The 21,812-nt window shown below is 60.5% G+C and overlaps 1 protein-coding gene across 1 annotated transcript in view; it reads right to left on the reverse strand.

Annotated features, from left to right (window-relative positions):
- The window catches only part of PDE2A (phosphodiesterase 2A), a gene marked incomplete at both ends in the record, with an annotated part of 64,475 nt that overhangs the window by 27,117 nt on the left and 15,546 nt on the right, over nucleotides 1-21,812 (reverse strand). Inside the window, one exon of the mRNA XM_080363736.1 lies at nucleotides 9,323-9,383. Within this exon, the coding sequence (XP_080219862.1) occupies nucleotides 9,323-9,383 (61 nt within the window). The remainder of the gene's footprint in view (nucleotides 1-9,322; nucleotides 9,384-21,812) is intronic.

Raw genomic sequence — 21,812 nt, forward strand, 5'->3', positions numbered from 1 at the left:
TTGCACAGGCCGTTTGCACAAGGTGGTTTGCACAAGGCGATTTGCACAAGGCGGTTTGCACAAATCATTTTCGCACAGACTGTTTGCACAGGGTGGTTTGCCTGGGGCAATTTGCACAGGGATAGTTTGCACAGACCATTTGCACAGGGTGGTTTGCACAGACCGTTTGCACAGGGTGATTTGCACGGGCTATTTGCACAAGGCGGTTTGCACAGACCATTTGCACCCCATGGTTTGGTTTGCACAGGCCATTTGCACAAGATGGTTTGCACGTGGCATTTGCACAGAGCAGTTTGCATGGGGTATTTGCACAGGGTGGTGTTCACGGGGCAATTTGCACAAGCCAATTTGCACAGGCAGTTTGCATCGGGCATTTGCACAGGGTGGTTTGCACAGGTCATTTACACAAGGCAATCTGAGCAGGGCATTTGCACAGGGCAGTTCACACAGGCCGTTTGCACAGGGTGGTTTGCACAAACCGTTTGCACAAGGCGGTTTGCACAGGGCATTTGCACAGGGTGCTGTACACAGGGCAATTTGCACAAGCCAATTTGCACAGGGCACTTGCACGGGGTGCTATACACAGACCATTTGCACGGGGTGGTTTGCACAAGGCAGTTTGCACAAGGCACTTGCACAAGGTGCTGTACACAGACCATTTGCACAGGGCAATTTGCACAAGGCAATTTGCACAAGGTGCTGTACACAGACCATTTGCACAGGGTGGTTTGCACAGACCATTTGCACAAGGCAATTTGCACAGGGCACTTGCACGGGGTGCTGTACACAGATCATTTGCACAAGGCAATTTGCACAGATCATTTGCACAAGGCAATTTGCACAGGGCACTTGCACAAGGTGCTGTACACAGACCATTTGCACAAGGCAATTTGCACGGGGTGCTGTACACAGACCATTTGCACAGGGTGGTTTGCACAAGGCAATTTGCACAAGGCAAACTGCACAAGGTGCTCTACACAGACAATTTGCACAAGGCAATTTGCACAAGGCACTTTGCAGGGGTGCTGTACACAGACCATTTGCACGGGGCAATTTGCACAAGGCAATTTGCACAGACCATTTGCACAGGGTGGTTTGCACAGATCATTTGCACAAGGCAATTTGCACAGGGCACTTGCACGGGGTGCTGTACACAGACCATTTGCACGGGGTGGTTTGCACAAGGCAGTTTGCACAAGGTGCTGTACACAGACCATTTGCACAGGGTGCTTTGCACAGACCATTTGCACGGGGTGGTTTGCACAGATCATTTGCACAATGCAGTTTGCACAGGGCACTTGCACAAGGTGCTGTACACAGACCATTTGCACGGGGTGGTTTGCACAGATCATTTGCACAAGGCAGTTTGCACAGGGCACTTGCACAGGGTGGTTTGCACAAGGCAATTTGCACAAGGTGCTGTACACAGACCATTTGCACAAGGCAATTTGCACAAGGCACTTGCACGGGGTGGTTTGCACAGACTGTTTGCACTAAGCCATCTGCACAGACCGTTTGAACCGACCGGGCCCAGGGGACACCAGCCCTCCTTGGGGACACCAGCCCTCCCTGGGGACACCAGCCCTCCTCGGGGACACGGCCACCCCTGAGCACTTCTTCTTAATTGTAATGTCACAACCCCATTTTCCCAACCTCATGTCACCACCCCAGACCTTGGGGGACGCTGCCCAGGTCGTGTGTCCCCCCCCCCGTCCCGCTGTCCCCTCCCCTGCCGTGCCGGGGAGGCCAAGGTCAAGGTCCCTTCCTGTTGATGTCCCTTTGTCGGGCGCAGGACAAACGGCCGCGGCCGTGACCGTCCCTCCTCAAGGATTTCCCGTCCCCAAGAACATCGTGGCCCGTGTTGGAACAGCCACGTCCCCTGGCCAAGCGATTTGTCGTTAATTAGTCGTCGCTAATGAGCGGAGCTGGAAGGGGCCATGGGGGGGGTCCCCATGTCACTTGTCCCTAAGCCGTGTCTTGTGACAGGGACATGGACCCCGCTCAGCACCATGTCACTTGTCCCTAAGCCATGTCCTATGACAGGGACATGGACCCTGCTCAGCACCATGTCACCTGTCCCTAACCCATGTCCTGTGACAGGGACATGGACCCCGCTCAGCACCATGTCACCTGTCCCTAAGCCATGTCCTGTGACAGGGACATGGACCCTGCTCAGCACCATGTCACCTGTCCCTAACCCATGTCCAGGGATGGGGACATGGACCCTGCTCAGCATCATGTCACCTGTCCCTAACCCATGTCCAGGGATGGGGACATGGACCCCGCTCAGCACCATGACACCTGTCCCTAACCCATGTCCAGGGATGGGGACATGGACCCCGCTCAGCACCATGTCACTTGTCCCTAACCCATGTCCTGTGACAGGGACATGGACCCCGCTCAGCACCATGTCACTTGTCCCTAACCCATGTCCCATGGTGGTGACAAGGACATGGACCCCTCTCACCTCAATGTCACCTGTCCCTAACCCATGTCCCCTAGTGGGGAGGGGACAAGGACCCCTCTCCTCCCCATGTCACTTGTCCCTAACCCACATCCCATAGCGGGGATGGGGACAAAAACTGCACGCAGTCCCATGTCACCTGTCCCTAACCCATGTCCCATAGTGGGAAGGGGGACAAAGATCCCTCTTGGTCCCATGTCACTTGTCCCTACGTCATGTACCCTGGCAAGGAGGGGGACAAGGACCCCATTCAGCCCTTTGTCACCTGTCCCTAACCCATGTCCCATAGCGGGGATGGGGACAAAAACTGCACGCAGTCCCATGTCACCTGTCCCTAACCCATGTCGTCCCATAGTGGGAAGGGGTACAAAGATCCCTCTTGGTCCCACGTCACTTGTCCCTAAGTCATGTACCCTGGCAAGGAGGGGGACAAGGACCCCACTCAGCCCTTTGTCACCTGTCCCTAACCCATGTCCCATAGCGGGGATGGGGACAAAAACCTCATGCAGTCCCATGTCACCTGTCCCTAACCCATGTCCCATAGTGGGAAGGAGGACAAAGATCCCTCTTGGTCCCATGTCACTTGTCCCTAAGTCATGTACCCTGGCAAGGAGGGGGACAAGGACCCCACTCAGCCCTTTGTCACCTGTCCCTAACCCGTGTCCTGTGATGGGGACGAGGACAAGGACCCCATTCAGCTCCATGTCACTTGTCCCTAACCCATGTCCTGTGATGGGGACGAGGACAAGGACTCCTTTTATCCCCATGTCACTTGTCCCTAACCCACGTCCCATAGCGGGAAGGGGGACAAAAACCCCTCTCAGCTCCCTGTCCCCTGTCCCTAACCCATGTCCTATGATGGGGACGAGGACAAAGACCCCTCTCAGCCCCATGTCACCTGTCCCTAGCCCATGTCCCATAGCAGGGACAGGGATATCGACACCTCTCAGTCCCATGTCATGTCCCCTAGCGGGGAGGGGACAAAAACCTCACGCAGTCCCATGTCACCTGTCCCTAACCCACGTCCCACAGCAGGGACAGGGACGAGGACCCCTCTCCACCCACCATCTCCTACTCCAGCCCATTTGGGGACACAGCATCACTGCAGTGACACCCTGGCGTCCCCACCTGCGGTGACAATAAATACCACGTTGGAGGACGGTGGCAGGTGGGGACATGTGGGGACAAGCCACAAGACGCATTAGGAGCATCCCTGCCTCCTGTCACCTCCATCCCAAGGGACAGGGACACTTGTAGCCACCACTGTGCCCACGCTGCCACCGACACTTTGGCACTGTCACCAGCCAAGTGTCACCGTCACAGCGTCCTGGCAGCACCCGCGGGGAGCTGGCACCATGTCACCATGTCACCGCGTGCATCCCGGGGACACCACGTTCCTGGAAGGCTTTTCCCTGGCACACTGTCCCCTTCCTGTCCCCAAGGGCCACCAGCTGGCTTTGAAAGCCATTCCTCGACGTGGTGGCAAAGCCTCAAGTGGCTCGGAGGGACGGGGACAACCAGGCCCCATGTCCCATAGAGGGGGTGACATCGCGCCGGGGGGTGGGCAGGGGACACGCAGCATTCCCGCATCCCTTCCTGGCACTAACCGGAGCTGCGCGCTCATTAGGGAGCTCGTTAATTAGCCTCTGATGGGAGCTGGGAAAATTGAATTCCCGGCCATCTGTGGCTGGGGGGGGAATTTAATTTGGGGAGCAGGACCCTGAGCCGCCTCCCGCGGGGGTTTCTGCTCTTTTCTGTCCCTTTTTGGTGAAGGGATCCAGCGATCGCCCACCCTGGGGGGGTCTCATTGCTCAGGTGGGAAACTGAGGCACGGTCGGAGCCACCCGTGAAACGGGGCTCCCCCCAGGGAGCTGTTTAATGGAGCAGCAGCCGCCAGGGGGACCCGGCACCCCTAAATCACTGATCCAGACAGCCAGCAGCACCCACACCCCAAATCCTCCATCCTGGGTGCACCAGCAGCACCCACACCCCAACTCTAACATTCTGGGTGCACCAGGAGCATCCACGCCCCAGATCCTTCACCAGCAGCACCCACACCCCAAATCCTCCATCCTGGGAGCACCAGCAGCACCCACAACCCAAATCCTCCATTCTGGGTGCACCAGGAGCATCCACAACCCAAATCCTCCATCCTTGGGGTGCACCAGGAACACCCACACCCCAAATCCTGCACCAGGAGCACTGACACCCCAACTCCTTCATTCTGGGTGCAGAGGGAGCACCCACACCCCAAATCCTCCATTCTGGGTGCACCAGCAGCACCCACACTCCAACTCTAACATTCTGGGTGCACCAGGAGCATCCACACCCCAGATCCTTCACCAGCAGCACCCACACCCCAAATCCTCCATTCTGGGTGCACCAGCAGCACCCGCACTCCAACTCTAACATTCTGGGTGCACCAGGAGCATCCACACCCCAGATCCTTCACCAGCAGCACCCACACCCCAAATCCTCCATTCTGGGTGCACAGGGAGCATCCACACCCCAAATCCTCTATTCTGGGTGCATCAGGAGCACCCACACCCCAACTCCTTCATTCTGGGTGCACCAGCAGCAACACCACCACAAATCCTCCATCCTTGGGGCGCACCAGCAGCACCCACACCCCAAATCCTCCATCTTTGGGATGCACCAGGAGCACCCACACCCCAAATCCTCCACTCTGGGCGCACCAGCAGCACCCACACCCCAAATCCTCCATCTTTGGGATACACCAGCAGCACCCACACCCCAAATTCAGCACCAGCAGCACCCACTCCCCAAATCCTCCATCCTGAGTGCACCAGCAGCACCCACACCCCAAATCCTCCACTCTGGGCGCACCAGCAGCACCCACACCCCAAATCCTGCACCAGGAGCACTGACACCCCAACTCCTTCATTCTGGGTGCACAGGGAGCACCCACAACCCAAATCCTCCGTTCTGGGTGCACCAGCAGCACCTACACCCCGCACCCCAAATCCTCCATACTGGGTGCACAGGGAGCACCCACACCCCAACTCCTCCATCCGCAGGGATCCCTGGGATGCACCCACGCACCCCCCTATCCCCGCAGGGTGTGGGAGGTCCCGGGGCCCCCCCGCACCCCCTATCCCGGAAAGACGCGTCTTTGTGCGGCGCGGCCCTTTTCCTCCCCTTTATTGCCCCGGGCGACGTGTTTGCGTCCGCCGGAGGAAACGGCAGCAGCGCCGGGACACGCATGTCCCCAACACCGCCCTTGTGTCCCCAACACCGCCCTTGTGTCCCCAACACCGCCCCGTGTGTGTCCCCCCCCGTCCCACCCCCCTGAGCCCGCACTTGGGGAAACTGAGGCACAACAAGCCCCTGGTGTGTTGCAAAGAATAGGATGGGGACTGGGGGGAAGCGGCATCTCAGTGTCCCCCCCACCTCCTGGGGACATCGTGTCCCCCCCACCCCCTGGGGACATCGTGTGTTCCCCCCCCAGCTCCTTCCTGCTGCAGACACGGTATCAATTAGTGTTTGATTCATTAGCCGGTCAGCGGGTAATTGCATTGGGAGGAAGAGGAGGCACAGATATCTTCAGCCTCACCCCATTGCGGGGGGGGACACACAATAAACCCCCCAAGCTCTTTACACCCCCGATATCCCCCCCAGCAAGGCTCAGGGGTGGGGGTCAGCACCCAGGATATGGGGGTCCTGGGGCACTTTGGGGTGTGTGTGGGGGGGGTCACACAACCTACCAGGTCCCTCCTGATGTCCCTTTGCTACATGTGTCCCCCCCCGGTTTAATAAACAGCCCCCCCAGTGTATTTTCCTCCCCCAGAACGGTGGGTTGTGGCTCCAAAAAGGGTCCCCTTGGGATGGGGGGCGCTCGGTGACCCCCCAACTACAAGCACCCAGAGGGTCCCCACGTCCTGTCCCCGCACAGGGTGACAGGGCTGAGTGTCTCCAAGCTCCACTCTGCCCCACATGGGGGGGGTCACTACCCTGGGCCCCCCCCCAAGGGACCAGCCCGGCCTGTTCCTTTCCCTCCATCAGCAGTTTTGGGCCATTTCCCGCTCAGCGTTTCCTTCCCTTCCCAAAGGCCTTTGAACCCACACACACCCCCGGGACCCCCCATCCCAACCTGACACCCCCACCCCAACCTGCCCCCCCAAAAAAACGGGGGGGTGAACCCCCACATGGCTCCGAATCGGGGGGAAACCACAGTTTTTACACCCAAACCCATTGGCACCGGGGTCATGGACACAGCAGGACAGACAGACAGCAATGGGGGGGTGAGCGCTGTAGGTTGGGGTGACCCCCCCCTCAAAATCGTCCCTTTCCCCAAATTTGGATTAATTTGAAGACATTCTCCCATTTGCATAGGGGGTGCACCCCAAAATATGCAATTCGCAACCCCCCCCCCGCCAAATGTGCAAAGGATGGGAGGACATGGGGGGGCTATGGGGCTCCCCAATTCCCAACACACCCCCCAATATGCAAAGAATGGGAGGGCATGGGGGGGCTATGGGGCTCCCCAATTCCCAACACCTCCCCCCACAATATGCAAAGAACAGGAGGACATGGGGGGGCTGTGGGGCTCCCCAATTCCCAACACCTCCCCCCCAATATGCAAAGAACAGGAGGACATGGGGGGGGCTATGGGGCTCCCCAATTCCTAACACATCCCTCCCCAATATGCAAAGAACAGGAGGACATGGGGGGGCTATGGGGCTCCCCAATTCCCAACACCCCCCCCCCAATATGCAAAGAACAGGAGGACATGGGGGGGCTATGGGGCTCCCCAATTCCCAACACCTCCCCCCCCCAAATATACAAAGGATGGGAGGACATGGGGGGGCTATGGGGCTCCCCAATTCCCAACACACCCCCCAAATACACAAAGGACATGAGCTCATTGGGGGGCTCCCCAATTCCCAACACACCCCCCAAATACACAAAGGACATGAGCACATTGGGGGGATATGGGGGTCCCCAATTCCCAACACTCCCCCCGGTGCAACACAGCGAGTCTTGGGGACACGGTATTGACCCCTCCAGCCCCACACTCCAAATGCAACCCCCCCTAAACCCCTCAGCACCCCCAAACCAACACAACCCCCCCAGCCGCACGGGACCCTTGTCCCCAAAGCCACCACCCCCCCCCACCGCGGGGGTGTCGCTCACAGTGTCCTGCAGGGTCCCCATGTCCGAGCGGCGCTGGGGACCCCCCCGCAGCGGGGGCAGGATCGGGCCCGCCCGCTCCAGCCCATTTCCTCCGGTATCCGCACCCCCTGTGTCGTGTCCCCCCCCCACCCCCCCGCCACCTTCCTGCGGGGGGGACATGCAGCTCAGCGTGTCCCCAGACGGGGGGGGGACACACACATGACCCCCGTTCGCCGCTGTCCCGGTTCAGCCCCCCCCAGCCGCTCCGTGCCTCAGTTTCCCCAGCGCACAGAAGCGCGTTCCCGGTGCTCCGGGGGGGTCGCAGCGTTTTTTGGGGGGTGGGAAGGTCGGAAACCGCCCCCCCCAAATCCCCCCCCCCGGCATGGATTCCTCCAGCGCTCCCGGTGGCCCCCCAAGAATAATCCCGGGGATCGGGACAGGAGGGGGGGGGGACACGAGGGGACACCCGTGGGGAGGTCCCGGGTGGGAGGGGAGTGTGGGGGGGCACCTGGGGGGGCGGTTCTGGGTGGAAAAGGAGTGTGGGGGGACCCAAAGGGAAGCCCGTGGTGGGGGGGGCCTGGGTGGGAGCCGAGTGTGGGGGGACACGAGGGGACACCAGTGGGGGGTCTAAGGTGAGAGAGGAGTGTCGGGGGACACCTGGGGGGGGGGTCCTGGGTCTGAGATGAGTGTGGGGGGACCCAAAAGGACACCCATGGTCTCGGGTGGGAAAGGAGTGTGGGGGCGACACGAGGGGACACCCGTGTGGGGGTCTTGGGGCAGAGATGAGTGTGAGGGGACCCAAAGGGACACCCGTGGGGGGGTCTCGGGTGGGAAAGGAGTTTGGGGGCGACACGAGGGGACACCAGTGGGGGGGTCTCGGGTGGGAGATGAGTGTCGGGGGACACCAGTGGGGGGATCCTGGGTCCGAGATGAGTGTGGGGCGACCCAAAGGGACACCCGTGGTGGGGTTGGGGGTAGGAAAGGAGTGTGGGGCGACACGAGAGGACACCAGCTGGGGGGTCCCGGGTGGGAGATGAGTGTTGGGGGACACCAGTGGGGGGATCCTGGGTCCGAGATGAGTGTGGGGGGACCCAAAGGGACACCCGTGGGGGGGTCTCAGGTGGGAAAGGAGTTTGGGGGGACACGAGGGGACACCAGCTGGGGGGTCCTGGGTGAGAGATGAGTGTGGGGGGACACAAAGGGACACCCGTGGCGGGGTCCGTGGTGGGAAAGGAGTGTAGGGCGACACGAGGGGCCACCAGTGGGGGGGGTCTCGGGTGGGAGATGAGTGTCGGGGGACACCCGTGGAGGGGGGTCCTGGGTCCGAGATGAGTGTGGGGGGACCCAAAGGGACACCCGTGGGGGGGTCTCGGGTGGGAAAGGAGTTTGGGGGGACCCGAGAGGACACCAGCTGGGGGGTCCTGGGTGAGAGATGAGTGTGGGGGGACACAAAGGGACACCCGTGGCGGGGTCCGTGGTGGGAAAGGAGTGTAGGGCGACACGAGGGGCCACCAGTGGGGGGGGTCTCGGGTGGGAGATGAGTGTCGGGGGACACCCGTGGAGGGGGGTCCTGGGTCCGAGATGAGTGTGGGAGGACCCAAAGGGACACCCGTGGGGGGGTCTCGGGTGAGAAAGGAGTTTGGGGGGACACGAGAGGACACCAGCTGGGGGGTCCCGGGTGGGAGCGAAGTGCGGGGGACACGCGTGGGGCTCGGGGGTCCGTACCTGGAGCGCCTCGTTGCCGGGCACCGCGTCCTCCACCTTGAGGAAAACCTGCTGTCCCCGTCTGAAAAAGGGCAGGAGGGCGGTGAGCAGCTGCCGCAGCCCCCGCGCCAGCCCCATGGCGGCTCCGGCTCCGCTCGGCTCCCCGGCCCCCCCGGCCCGGCCCGGCCCCGCCGCCGCCCCGCCCCGCTCCGCTCCGCACCTGCTGCCCCGCGGCTCCGGGGGGGACACGGGCTGGGGGGCCGGGGGGGGCGGGGATAGGGGTGGGGGTCCCCAGTGTGGGGTGAGGGTCGGGGTGGGGGTCTCGCTGTGGGGAGGGGTCCTGATGTCGAGAAGGGATCAGGGCAGCGCTCCCCAGAGTAGGGAGGAGATCGGGGTGCGGGTGTGGGGCAGGGGAGGTCCCGGTGCGGGGTGGGAGGTCGGGGTGAGGGTCCCGCTGTGGGAAGGGGTCGGGAAAGGGGTCCTGGTGTCGAGAAGGGATCGGGGCAGCGCTCCCCAGGGTAGGGGGGAGATCGGGGTGAGGGTCCGGGTGTGGGGCAGGGAAGGGGTCCCGGTGCGGGGTGAGGGTCCCCGGTTCGGGGCACTGATCCCCAGTGTGGGGCAGGGGTCGGGGTATCACTCCCCAGGGTAGGGAGGAGATCGGGGTGTGGGTCCCGGTGTGGGGCAGGGGGCAGGGAAGGGGTCCCGGTGTGGGGCAGGGGTCGGGGTGTCACTCCCCAGTGTAGGGAGGGGGTCGAGGTGAGGGTCCCCAGTGAGGGGTGGGGGTCGGGGAAGGGGTCCCAGTGTCAAGAGGAGATCGGAGCAGCGCTCCCCAGTGTGAGGAGGGGGTCGGGATGTGGGTCCCGGTGTGGGGCAGGGGTCGGGGAAGGGGTCCCGGTGCGGGGTGGGGGTCTCCGGTTTGGGGCACGGTTCGGGGCACTGATCCCCAGCGTGGGGAGGGGGTGTCGATGTGGGGTGGGGGTCCTGGGATGGGGAGGGGGTCAGAGAACGGGTCTCGGTGTGGGGGGTGGTCGGGCCATCGCTCCCCAGTGTAGGGTGGGGGTCCCCAGTGTGAGGAGGGAGTCAGGGTGGGGGTCACCAGTGAGAGGAGGGGGTCAGGGTGGGGGTCCTGGTGTGGGTTGGGGGTCGGGGTGGGGGTCCCAGTGTCAAGAGGGGATCAGGGCATTGCTCCCTAGTGTAAGGTGGGGGTTGGGGTGGGGGTCCCCAGTGTGGGGTGGGGGATGGGGTTTGGGGTCCTGGTGTGGGGTGGGGGTCGGGGCAGGGGTCGTCAGTGTGGGGTGGGGGTCAGGGTGGGAGTCCCCAGTGTGGGGCGAGGGTTTGGGGCACTGCTCCCCAGTGTGGGGTGGGGGTCAGGGCAAAGGTCCCCGATGTGGGGTGGAGGTCGGATGAGGGTCTCCAGTGTGGGGGGCGGTTACTGGGTATCACTCCCCACTGTGGGTCGGGGGGCCCCTATGTGGGGTGGAGGTGGGTGTATCAGTCCCTGCTGTGGGGTGGGGGTGCCGCCACTATGGGGCAGGGGGCGGGCAGGGCTCTCCTATGGGGCAGGTCTGGAATCTGGGGGGGCATACAACACCCTTCCCACGTTAAACCCTCCCCTTGTGGGGTTTGGGGTGGGAGGTGTAGTGGTCACCCCCCAATTGTCCCCCCCCCAATCTCCAGCTTTGCCCCCAAGGGCTATTAAACTGGAGTTAAACTGGCCTAAAACACCAGATCAGCTAAATCAGGGTTAAACTGGTCTAAGCCACCAGATCCGCTAAATCAGGGTTAAACTGGACTAAGCCAACAGATGGGCTAAATCAGGGTTAAACTGGCCTAAGCCAACAGATCAGCTAAATCAGGGTTAAACTGACCTAAGTCACCAGATCCCGTTAAATCAGAGTTAAACTGGCCTAAACCAACAGATCAGCTAAATCAGAGTTGAACTGGCCTGGGCCATCAGATGGGCTAGATCAGGGTTAAACTGGCCTAAGCCAACAGATCAGCTAAATGAGGGTTAAACTGCCCTAAACCACCAGATGGGCTAAATCAGAGTTAAACTGGCCTAAGTCACCAGATCCCCTTAAATCAGAGTTAAACTGGCCTAAGCCAACAGATGGGCTAAATCAGGGTTAAACTGGCCTAAGCCAACAGATGGGCTAAATCAGAGTTAAACTGGTCTAAGTCACCAGATCCCGTTAAATCAAAGTTAAACTGGCCTAAACCAACAGATCAGCTAAATCAGAGTTGAACTGGCCTGAGCCACCAGATGGGCTAAATCAGGGTTAAACTGGCCTAAGCCAACAGATCAGCTAAATCAGAGTTAAACTGGCCTAAGCCACACACCCTGCACCCCACATCCTGCATCCGGCACCTCGCACCCCACATGCTGCATGAGGCACCCTCTAACCTGCACCCCACATTCCCCCCACTGCACCCCACTCCCTGCACCCCACATTCTGCATGCTGCACCCCACATCCCTCTAACTTGCACCCCACATTCCTCCCCCTGCACCCCACTCTGAGCTCCCTGCACCCCACATCTCCGCACCCCGCACCCGCAGCCCGGGGGTCCCGGTTTTGGGGGGGTCTGGCGGCCGGTGGAGCCGCAGGGCCATCTAGTGGCCAAAGCCACCGCGGCCACCCGGGGGGTGACACCGGCCAGTTCCCGCAAGGGACACAACGGTGACACCGGCCAGTCCCCGCAAGGGACACAAGGGTGACACGGCCAAGGGACACATTGTCCGGGGGGTGACACAAGGGAGTGGGTAGGCGATATACCCACCCTCTTGTGCCACCCCCCGGACAATGTGTCCCTTGGCCGTGTCACCCTTGTGTCACCCTTGGCACAGAGCGATGGGCACCTTGTCCCGAGTGGTGGCACACGGTGACAGGCATGTCACCCTGGGCGATGGGCACCTTGTTCCCAATGATGGCACCTGACAGTGGGCACGTCACCCTGGGTGATGGCACATGGCGATGGGCATGTCACCCCACGTGGTGGCACATAGCGATGGGCACCTCACCCCGGTCATGGCCACCCTGGGTGACTGTCCCCTGCCAGAGGAGCTTTTCTCAGTCCTGGGGCCACCAGAGCCCCATGGTGTTACCTGCCCCCTGCCCGGGACACCACGGGACCCACCGGGTCCCCAAGCTCAAACCCTGGGGTCTCCAAGCTCCTGGGGACACCCCAGTGCAGGGACCTGAGCGTCACCAGTCGGCTCTGCCTGGCCTGGACGGATCCTGCCGGTGTGGGTACGGGTCCTGTGGGGCCGGCAGAATTCCCTATGGGGCTAGCAATTTCCCCATGGGGCTAGCAGATGTCAATGTGGGGCTAGCAGATTCCCCTATGGGGCTAGCAGATGTCAATGTGGGGCTAGCAGATTCCCTATGGGGCTAGCAGATTTCAATGTGGGGCTAGCAGCTGTCAATGTGGGGCTAGCTGATTCTCCACAGGGCTAGCAGGTTGCCTATGGGGCTAGCAGATGTCAATGTGGGGCTAGCAGATTCCCCTATGAGTCTAGCAGGTTCCCTATGGGGCTAGCAAATTTCAATGTGGGACTAGCAGCTGTCAATGTGGGGCTAGCAGATTCCCCATGGGGCCAGCAAGTTCCCTATGGGGCTAGCAGATGTCAATGTGGGGCTAGCAGATTCCCCTGTGGGGCTAACAGATTCCCTGTGGGGCTAGCAGATTTCAATGTGGGGCTAGTAGCTGTCAATGTGGGGCTAGCTGATTCCCCACAGGGCTAGCAGGTTCCCCATGGGGCCAGCAAGTTCCCTATGGGGCTAGCAGATGTCAATGTGGGGCTAGCAGACTTCAATGTGGGGCTAGCTAATTCCCCGCAGGGCTAGCAGATTGCCCATGGGGCCGGCAAATTCCCTGTGGGGCTAGCAGATGTCAGTGTGGGGCTAGCAAATTCCTTATGTGGCTAGCAGATGTCAATGTGGGGCTAGCAAATTCCCTATGGGGCTAGCAGGTTGCCCATGGGCCTGGCAGGGTCTGTGCCGCGCCTGTGGTGTCATTGTCACCAGAGCCACCCGGGCACAGCTGGCCCAGCACACAGAGCCATTGCTGACCGGCACAAGGGGACACTGTGGGGACGTCCCCGGCTGCCGTGTCCCCAAGCGCTCGCCCAGGGAGCCTGGGGACAGGGGTGGGGACACGGGGGTGCCTGGGGGGGACACAAGCGTCCTGGGAAAAGGGGATGGGGACATGGAGGTGTAGGGACATGAGGGGGCTGGGGACAGGGGATGGGACACAGCAGTGTGGGGACATAGGGCTCCTGGGGGCAGGGGATGGGGACACAGGGGTGCGGGGACACTGGGGTGCCTGAGGTGGGGGACAGGGGGTGCGAGGACACAGTGGGGTCTGGGGACACGGGGTGGGGACACAGGAGTGTGGGCACACAGGGGTGTGGGGACACAGGGGTCCTGGGGACACTGAGGTGTGGGGACACAGGGGTGCCTGGAGTGGGGGACAGGGGGTGTGGGGACACAGTGAGGTCTGGGGACACAGGATGGGGACATGGAGGTGTGGGGACACGTGGGACCTAGGGATAGGGGATGGGGACACAGGGGTGAAGGGACATAGGGATGCCTGGGGACAGGGGAGTGGGACACCAGGATGCAGGGACACAGAGGTGAAGGGACATAGGGGTCCTGGGGACAGGGGATGGGGACATGGAGGTGCAGGGACACTGGGGGCCTGGGGACAGGGGATGGGGACACAGGGGTGTGGGGACACAGTGAGGTCTGGGGACAGGGGATGGGGACACAGGGGTGTGTGGACACAGTGAGGTCTGGTGACAGGGAATGGGGACATGGAGGTGCAGGGACACTGGGGTGTCTGGGGACAGGGGATGGGGACACAGGGGAGTGGGGACACAGGAGTGCCTGGGGACAGGAGATGGGGACACCGGGGTGTGGGGACACAGTGAGGTCTGGTGACAGGGGATGGGGACACGGAGGTGCAGGGACACTGGGGGCCTGGGGACAGGGGATGGGACATGGGTGTGGGGACACATTGAGGTCTGGTGACAGGGGATGGAGACATAGGGGATGGGGACACAGGGACACAGTGATGCCTGGGGACAGTGGATGGGGACACAGGGGTATTTGGGGACAGGGGATGGGGACATAGGGGATGGGGACACAGGGACACAGTGATGCCTGGGGACAGGGGATGGGGACACAGGGGTATTTGGGGACAGGGCATGGGGACACAGGTGTGCAGGGACACGGTGCTGCCCCTCAGCCCACACTCATGCACCGCAGCTCATTAACCACCCCCCTTAATTAGTAGCCGCTCCAGCTCATCGCATCATGCACCCCGGGAACCGTGTCCCTCCCCTGGGAATGTCACCATGGGATGGGCACTGGGATGTCACCATGGGATGGGGACACACATGTGTTTCCCGGCCTCATTTCCCACATATCCCCTCTGTATTTTCCCCTATTTCCCACATTTCTGGTAACTATTAATCCTTATTTCCCACTAAAGATAACGAGACAAAAATCACCCCCAACTTTTAGTGTTTAACCCCCCCCCAGTCTCATCTTTTCCCCTGGGGATGCTCAAACCCGAGGGATTTAGGCCGGGTTTAAGATGCAAAGCTGAGCTTATGTAGTCCTGAAAAACCAGCAGCGCTTTTCCTCGCACCCCCAGACCCTTTCGCAGGTCGAGTCTAAGGCGGGGGGGGGAAATACAGAGAATCCCCCCCCATAGCAGCATGGTTGAGTATATACTGGGTATACTGGGAGCACTGGGGGACCAGCCGCTGGGGAAACTGAGGCTGAGCTGGTTTGGGGCCGCTAATCGAGCTCATTTATCTCCTGCTAAACCGAGGGGTTATTTCCCCGGAGATGTTTAATTTGGGGGGCTCTGCCAGTTCGAAATTAAGGCGGAAATAAATACATCTGTTCTAACCTCCCCCGGGCCGGTGTCCCCAACACTGCGGGGGTGTCACCCGGCTGTCAATCGGTCCCCATCGATTTCTCATTGATTGCTCGCAGGATAATGGGTTGTCTTTGATTTTCTTGAGTGATGCCACATCCCGCCCCCGCCAGGATGATGGGGGGGTGTGCACAAGTGTGTGTGTGAGCCAGGTTGTGTGTTATGTGGGGGTGTGCAAGGGGTGTGCATGCACAGGGTGTGCGTGCAAGGGGTGTGTATGCAAGGGGATGTACAAGGCGGGTTGTGCAAGGGGCTGTGTGTGCAAGGGGTGTGCATGCACAGGGTGTGCGTGGAAGGGCTGTGTGTGCAAGGGGGGTATGCAAGGGGTGTGCATGCACAGGGTGTGCGTGCAAGGGGTGTGTGTGCAAGGGGATGTACAAGGGGGGGTGTGCAAGGGGGTGTGTGTGTAAGGGGTGTGCATGCACAGGGTGTGTGTGCAAGGGGTGTGTATGCAAGGGGATGTACAAGGGGGAGTGTGCAAGGGGGTGTGTGTGCAAGGAGTGTGCATGCACAGGGTGTATGTGCGAGGGGTGTGTATGCAAGGGGGGGTGTGCAAGGGGTGTGCATGCATAGGGTGTGCGTGCAAGGGGTGTGTATGCAAGGGGATGTACAAGGGGGGGTGTACAAGGGGGTGTGTGTGCACAAGGTGTGCGTGCAAGGGGTGTGTATGCAAGGGGTGTGCATGCACAGGGTGTGCGTGCAAGGGGTGTGCGTGCAAGGGGTGTGCGTGCAAGGGGTGTGCGTGCAAGGGGTGTGTATGCAAGGGGATGTACAAGGGGGGGTGTACAAGAGGGTGTGTGTGCACAAGGTGTGCGTGCAAGCGGTGTGCCTGCAAGGGGTGTGCGTGCAAGGGGTGTGTGTGTAAGGAGTGTGCGTGCAACGGCTGTGCGTGCAAGGGGGGTGAGCGTGCAAGGGGGTGTGTGCATAGGGTATGCATGCAAGAGATGTTCATACAAGGGATGTGCATGCAAGGGGGGCATGCAAGGGGTGTGCGTGCAAGGGGGTATGCATGGAGGTGTGTGTGTGCATAGGGTGTGCGTGCTAGTAATGTGTGTGCAAGGGATATGCATGCAAGGGGATGTTCGTGCAAGGGGGGTGCATGCAAGTTGTGTGTGTGCAAGGGGGGGTGTGTGTGAGTGGTGTGTGTGCAAGAGGCTGAGCATGCAAGGGGATGTGAGTGTGTGCATGGGATGTGCGTGCAAGGGATGTGCATGCATGGGGTGTGAGTGCAAGGGGATGTGCATGCATGGGGGTGAGCGTGCAAGGGGGTGCGTGCAAGGGATGTGCATACAAGGGATGTGCATGCAAGGTGTGTGCGTGCAAGGTGGAGGGTGTGTGCAAGGGGTGTGCGTGCATGGGGGGTTGTGCAAGGGAGAATTGTGCAAGGGCGTGTGTGTGTGGAAAGGGCGTGAGTGCAAGGGAGCTGCAAGGGTGTTTGTGTGTGTAAGGGTGTTTGTGTGTGTAATGGGGGTGTGCAAGGGGTGTGCATGGAGGTGTGTGTGCAAGGGGTGTGCACTTGCTGCACAGAGGGTGTGTGTGTATGTGTGCAAGGGGCATTCCCAGATGGGGCTGTGTACGCATGGGGGGGCGAGTGCACACGGGGGTGCAGAGGGGTGTGCTTGTGTGTGCACATGGGCGTGCAAGGAGGGGGTTCATGCACAAGGGGGTGCAAGGAGGGGGGGTTCATGTCTGCAGGGAGTGCACACGCACAGGCACACGGGTGTGTTTGTGCAAGCGCGGGACACGCGCGCACACGGGGGTGTTCATGTGGGTGTGTTTGGGGGGGCACGTGCACACCGGTGAGCAGGGGGCGGACACACAGGGGGTGCACGCGTGTTGGGGTATTTGTGTCCATTGGATGCATCACTGTCACCCCCAGAGCTGTCACTCCTGTCACCCTGTGAGCCCCACGGTCACCCAAAGGGACGCGCCCACAGGATCCCATCCCCCCACAAACCCGGGACCAAGCAGGGACACCCGTGTCCTGTCACCCGTCCCCTCGGTGGGGACATTCCCCAGGAGGTCCCAGCTGTGGGGACCTGGTGGCACCGGGAGGGTTTTGTTGGTGTTTTCGTTATTGTCACCGGATTTGGAGCCGGTTGACAAAGGGACCCACTGAGCCAGCCATGAATTAGTGATGGAGCCCTGGCGGGGTCTCTATGGAGACAGCTCGGGGGCCGAGGGGGAGCCCGGGCTAATTAGGGTGACGAATGATGGCAGAGTCCCCTCTGGTCCCTGGTACCCAATGTCCCTTCCCAAGGTGGCAGCTGGGCCGGCTAGGGGGGGTTAAATGGCTGATTGCCATCCCTGTCCCCCTGGTACAGACTGTCCCTTGTCCCCTGAGAGCACCCTGCATGGTGGGGGGGCAAAGCACACAGCCAGAGGGGACAGGTGACATCCATGGGGACAGCATGTGCCCGGGGGGATAGTGTGTGCCCAAAGGGACATTGTGTGCCCAAAGGGACAGTGTGTCCCCAAACAGATAGCATGTGCCCAAAGGGACAGTGTATGTCCAAAGTGGCAGCGTGTCCCCAAAGTGACAGCGTGTGCCCAAAGTGACATCGTGCGTCTGGAGGAACATGCATCTCGGGGACAGCGTGTGTCTGGAAAACCACCACACACCTGAGGGACAGCGTGTGTCTTTGGGGACAGCGTGTGGGTGTCTTCAGGGACAGCCGCACGTGCTGTTTGGGGACAGCAGGTGCCTGAAAGGACAGCACGTGCCCGGAGGGACAGCGTGTGTCTCAAGGGACAGCGTGTCTCAAGGGACAGCGTGTCTCAAGGGACGGCACGTGGCGGGAGGGACAGCAGCTGCCCCAGGGGACAGCCATGCGTCTGGTGGCACAGCAGCGCGTTTTGGGGACAGCACGTGCCTGGGGGACAGCGTGCAGTGAGGGGACAGCATGTATTGAGGGGACAATGTGCAGCAGGGGACAACCAGCACCCCAGGGTCACATCCAGTCCCCAAACCCCCAAAAACACCGACTCAAGAGACTGACGCTTAGACCCCGACCTGCCTCCAACCCCTCTATGCCTCAGTTTCCCCAAAACACCCCTGACCCCTCCAAACCCCCCCCCAGCTTCCTGGGATCAGCACAGCGACCCCCCCAGCTTCATTTGCCTTTTTCCTTGGCTTTTTTCCCCATTTCATCTCTATAAATCTCTCTTCCCATCCGTTTGAGGCGCAACGACGAGATGTTCTTCCCCGAGCGCTTACGCAAATCGTTAGCGCGTTAATGACCGCGCCGCGCTAACGATCGCGCCACGTTAATGATCGCGCCGCGTCCGGCCGGTTCCAGCTGGTCCTGGCACAACGAGGAAGCCCCCGGCCCGGGTGGGACAGACGGACAACGGGAATTTATTGCCGGATTAAATAGCAGAAAGATAATTGAGATGCATTAGCGACGGGCGCTGGCCGCGCTCCAGGACGCGGGGACTTGTGTCACCCACTCCTGTTTGTCCCCTCCTCTTGTTTAGAAGTGGCTTTGCTTGCAAGTGACAATGGCTTGAGGTGCCACCGCTTGTATTTGGGGACGGTGGTTTCCATCGAATTGGAGGTTCCGGAGGAATTTGGCGCACAGGGAACCGGTGTCCTCGTCCCCAACACCTGCGCCCTCGTCCCATCAGACCAGAGTGATGCTGTCACTTAAGGAAGGGACATTCTGCGCCCTGTCCCCAGGGATGCTGTGGGACACCTCGTGCCTCAGTTTCCCCTTCCAGACCCTTCCCTTGTGGGCTTCTCCTCCTCTGAGGCCACTCGGATGTCCCCAAGGACATGGGCAGGACTGTCCCCAAGTCCCCCGCTGTGGCGGTCACACCAGCTGTCCCCTCTGACAGGTCCTGGTGTCCCCAGGACTGTCGCCAACGCAGGACAACTCTCCATTGAGCGTCCCACGCTGGCACCTGCCTGCTCTAATTCCCCCTCGTTATGTCTCCTTCGTTAACGACGTGTTCACTTGCTAATTCAACCTGGATTAAAACGGCCTCGCTCGCTTATTCTCTTCCAATTAATTTGTTCGTCGCTTCTGTTCCCAAATTAATTCGTCAGGCGCCAAGAACAAACAGCGGCGCCCGGGGTCTGGGAAGGAAACGGGATTAATTAACCCGCTGGGTTTAATTGGGGCTGATCGCGGGGTGGGGACACGGAGCTGGGGAGGGGGGAGCAGCGTCCCCATGTCCCCTCTGAGCATCCCATGGGGTTGGGGACGCGGGGTTGTGCGCACGGGGTGGTGACACCGGGTTGGACACACGGGGTGGTGGCACCGGGTTGGACACATGGGGTGGTGACACGGGGTTGTACACACGGAGTGGTGACACCTGGTTGTACACACGGGGTGGTGACACCGAGTTGGACACATGGTTTGGTGACACCAGGTTGGACATACGGGGTGGTGACACTGGGTTGGACACACGGGCTGGTGACACGGGGTTGGACACATGGGTTGGTGGCACCAGGTTGGACACATGGGGTGGTGACACTGGGTTGGACACACAGACTGGTGACACCGAGTTGGACACACGGTTTGGTGACACCAGGTTGGACATACGGGGTGGTGACACTGGGTTGGACACACAGGCTGGTGACACCGAGTTGGACACACGGTTTGGTGACACCAGGTTGGACATACGGGGTGGTGACACGGGGTTGGACACACGGGTTGTGACACAGGGTTGTACACATGGGCTGGTGACACAGGGTTGGACACACGGGTTGGTGGCACCAGGTTGGACACATGGGTTGGTGACACAGGGTTGGACACACGGGGTGGTGACACGAGGTTGGACACACGGGATGGTGACACTGGTTGGACACATGGGGTGGTGACACCGGGTTGGACACACGAGGTGGTGACACGAGGTTGGACACACGGGATGGTGACACTGGTTGGACACACGGGGTGGTGACACCGGGTTGGACACACGAGGTGGTGACACTGGTTGGACACACGGGCTGGTGACACTGGGTTGGACACACGGGGTGGTGACACGGGGTTGGACACACAGGATGGTGACACTGGTTGGACACACGGGGTGGTGACACCGGGTTGGACACACGGGCTGGTGACACTGGTTGGACACACGGGCTGGTGACACTGGGTTGGACACACGGGGTGGTGACACCGGGTTGGACACACGAGGTGGTGACACTGGTTGGACACACGAGGTGGTGACACCGGGTTGGACACACGGGGTGGTGACACCGGATTGGACATACGGGGTGGTGACACTGGGTTGGACACACAGGATGGTGACACCTGTTTGTACACACGCGGTGGTGACACAGGGTTGGATGCACAGAGTGGTGACACGGGGTTGGACACATGGGTTGTAACACCGGGTTAGACACATGGGGTCGTGACACCAGGTTGAACACACGGGGTGGTGACACCAGGTTGGACACACAGGTTGTGACACTGGGTTGTACACACGGGGTAGTGACACGGGGTTGGACACACGGTTTGGTGGCACCAGGTTGGACACACGGTTTGGTGGCACCAGGTTGTACACACGGGGTAGTGACACGGGGTTGGACACACGGTTTGGTGGCACCAGGTTGGACACATGGGTTGGTGACACCGGGTTGGACACACAGGGTGGTGACACGGGGTTGGACACACGGGTTGTGACACAGGGTTGTACACATGGGCTGGTGACACAAGGTTGGACACACGGGTTGGTGGCACCAGGTTGGACACACGGGGTGGTGACACCGGGTTGGACACGGTTTGGTGGCACCAGGTTGTACACACGGGGTGGTGACACCGGGTTGAACACACGGGATGGTGACACTGGTTGGACACACGGGGTGGTGACACCGGGTTGGACACACGGGGTGGTGACACTGGTTGGACACACGGGGTGGTGACACCGGGTTGGACACACGGGGTGGTGACACTGGGTTGGACACACGGGATGGTGACACTGGGTTGGACACACGGGGTGGTGACAGGTGGTTTGTCACCTCCCTCGGGAACGCAGCGCAGGGGACACAATGTGGCACCTCTGGGGGTGTCACCGGGGTGGGGGGGTCAACGGTGGGTACAGTGCGGGGCTAAAAATACACAGTGACTTTTTTTTCTGGATTTGCTCTAATGAGTCATTCGCTTTAAGTAATTTAGTGCTCGTTACATAATCACTTTCATTTTCAGCTGGGGAAAAATGGAAATTTCTCTTTTTGTATGTTTTTTTTTCCTCCTTTTTTCTGTTTTATTTAATGAAAAGGGCTCTTAGCTCAAGCTCCAGCCAATTTCCCAGCTCTTTCCTGTGTTTTTTTCAGCGTGGTGGGGACCAAATGGGCTGAGGGGCCCGATCCGGGGTACCCAGCACAGCCGTGTCCCCCTCAGGCTGGGTCAAACACCCACCAGTGCTCCCAGTGTGGCCCAGTAAACCCGGTGCCATGCCCCAGTAAATCCAGTGCCGTGTCTTAAGTCTAGTGCCAGATTTCAGCAATCCCATCACTGCATCCCAGTAAGGCCAGTATAGTGTCCCAGTTAACCCAGTGCCATGTCCTAACAAGTCTAGTGCCATATACCAGCGATCCCAGTGCTTCATCCCAGTAAGGCC

The sequence above is a fragment of the Nesoenas mayeri genome, assembly GCF_963082525.1.
Source record: "Nesoenas mayeri genome assembly, chromosome: 1".
Classification (NCBI taxonomy): Eukaryota; Metazoa; Chordata; class Aves; order Columbiformes; family Columbidae; genus Nesoenas; species Nesoenas mayeri.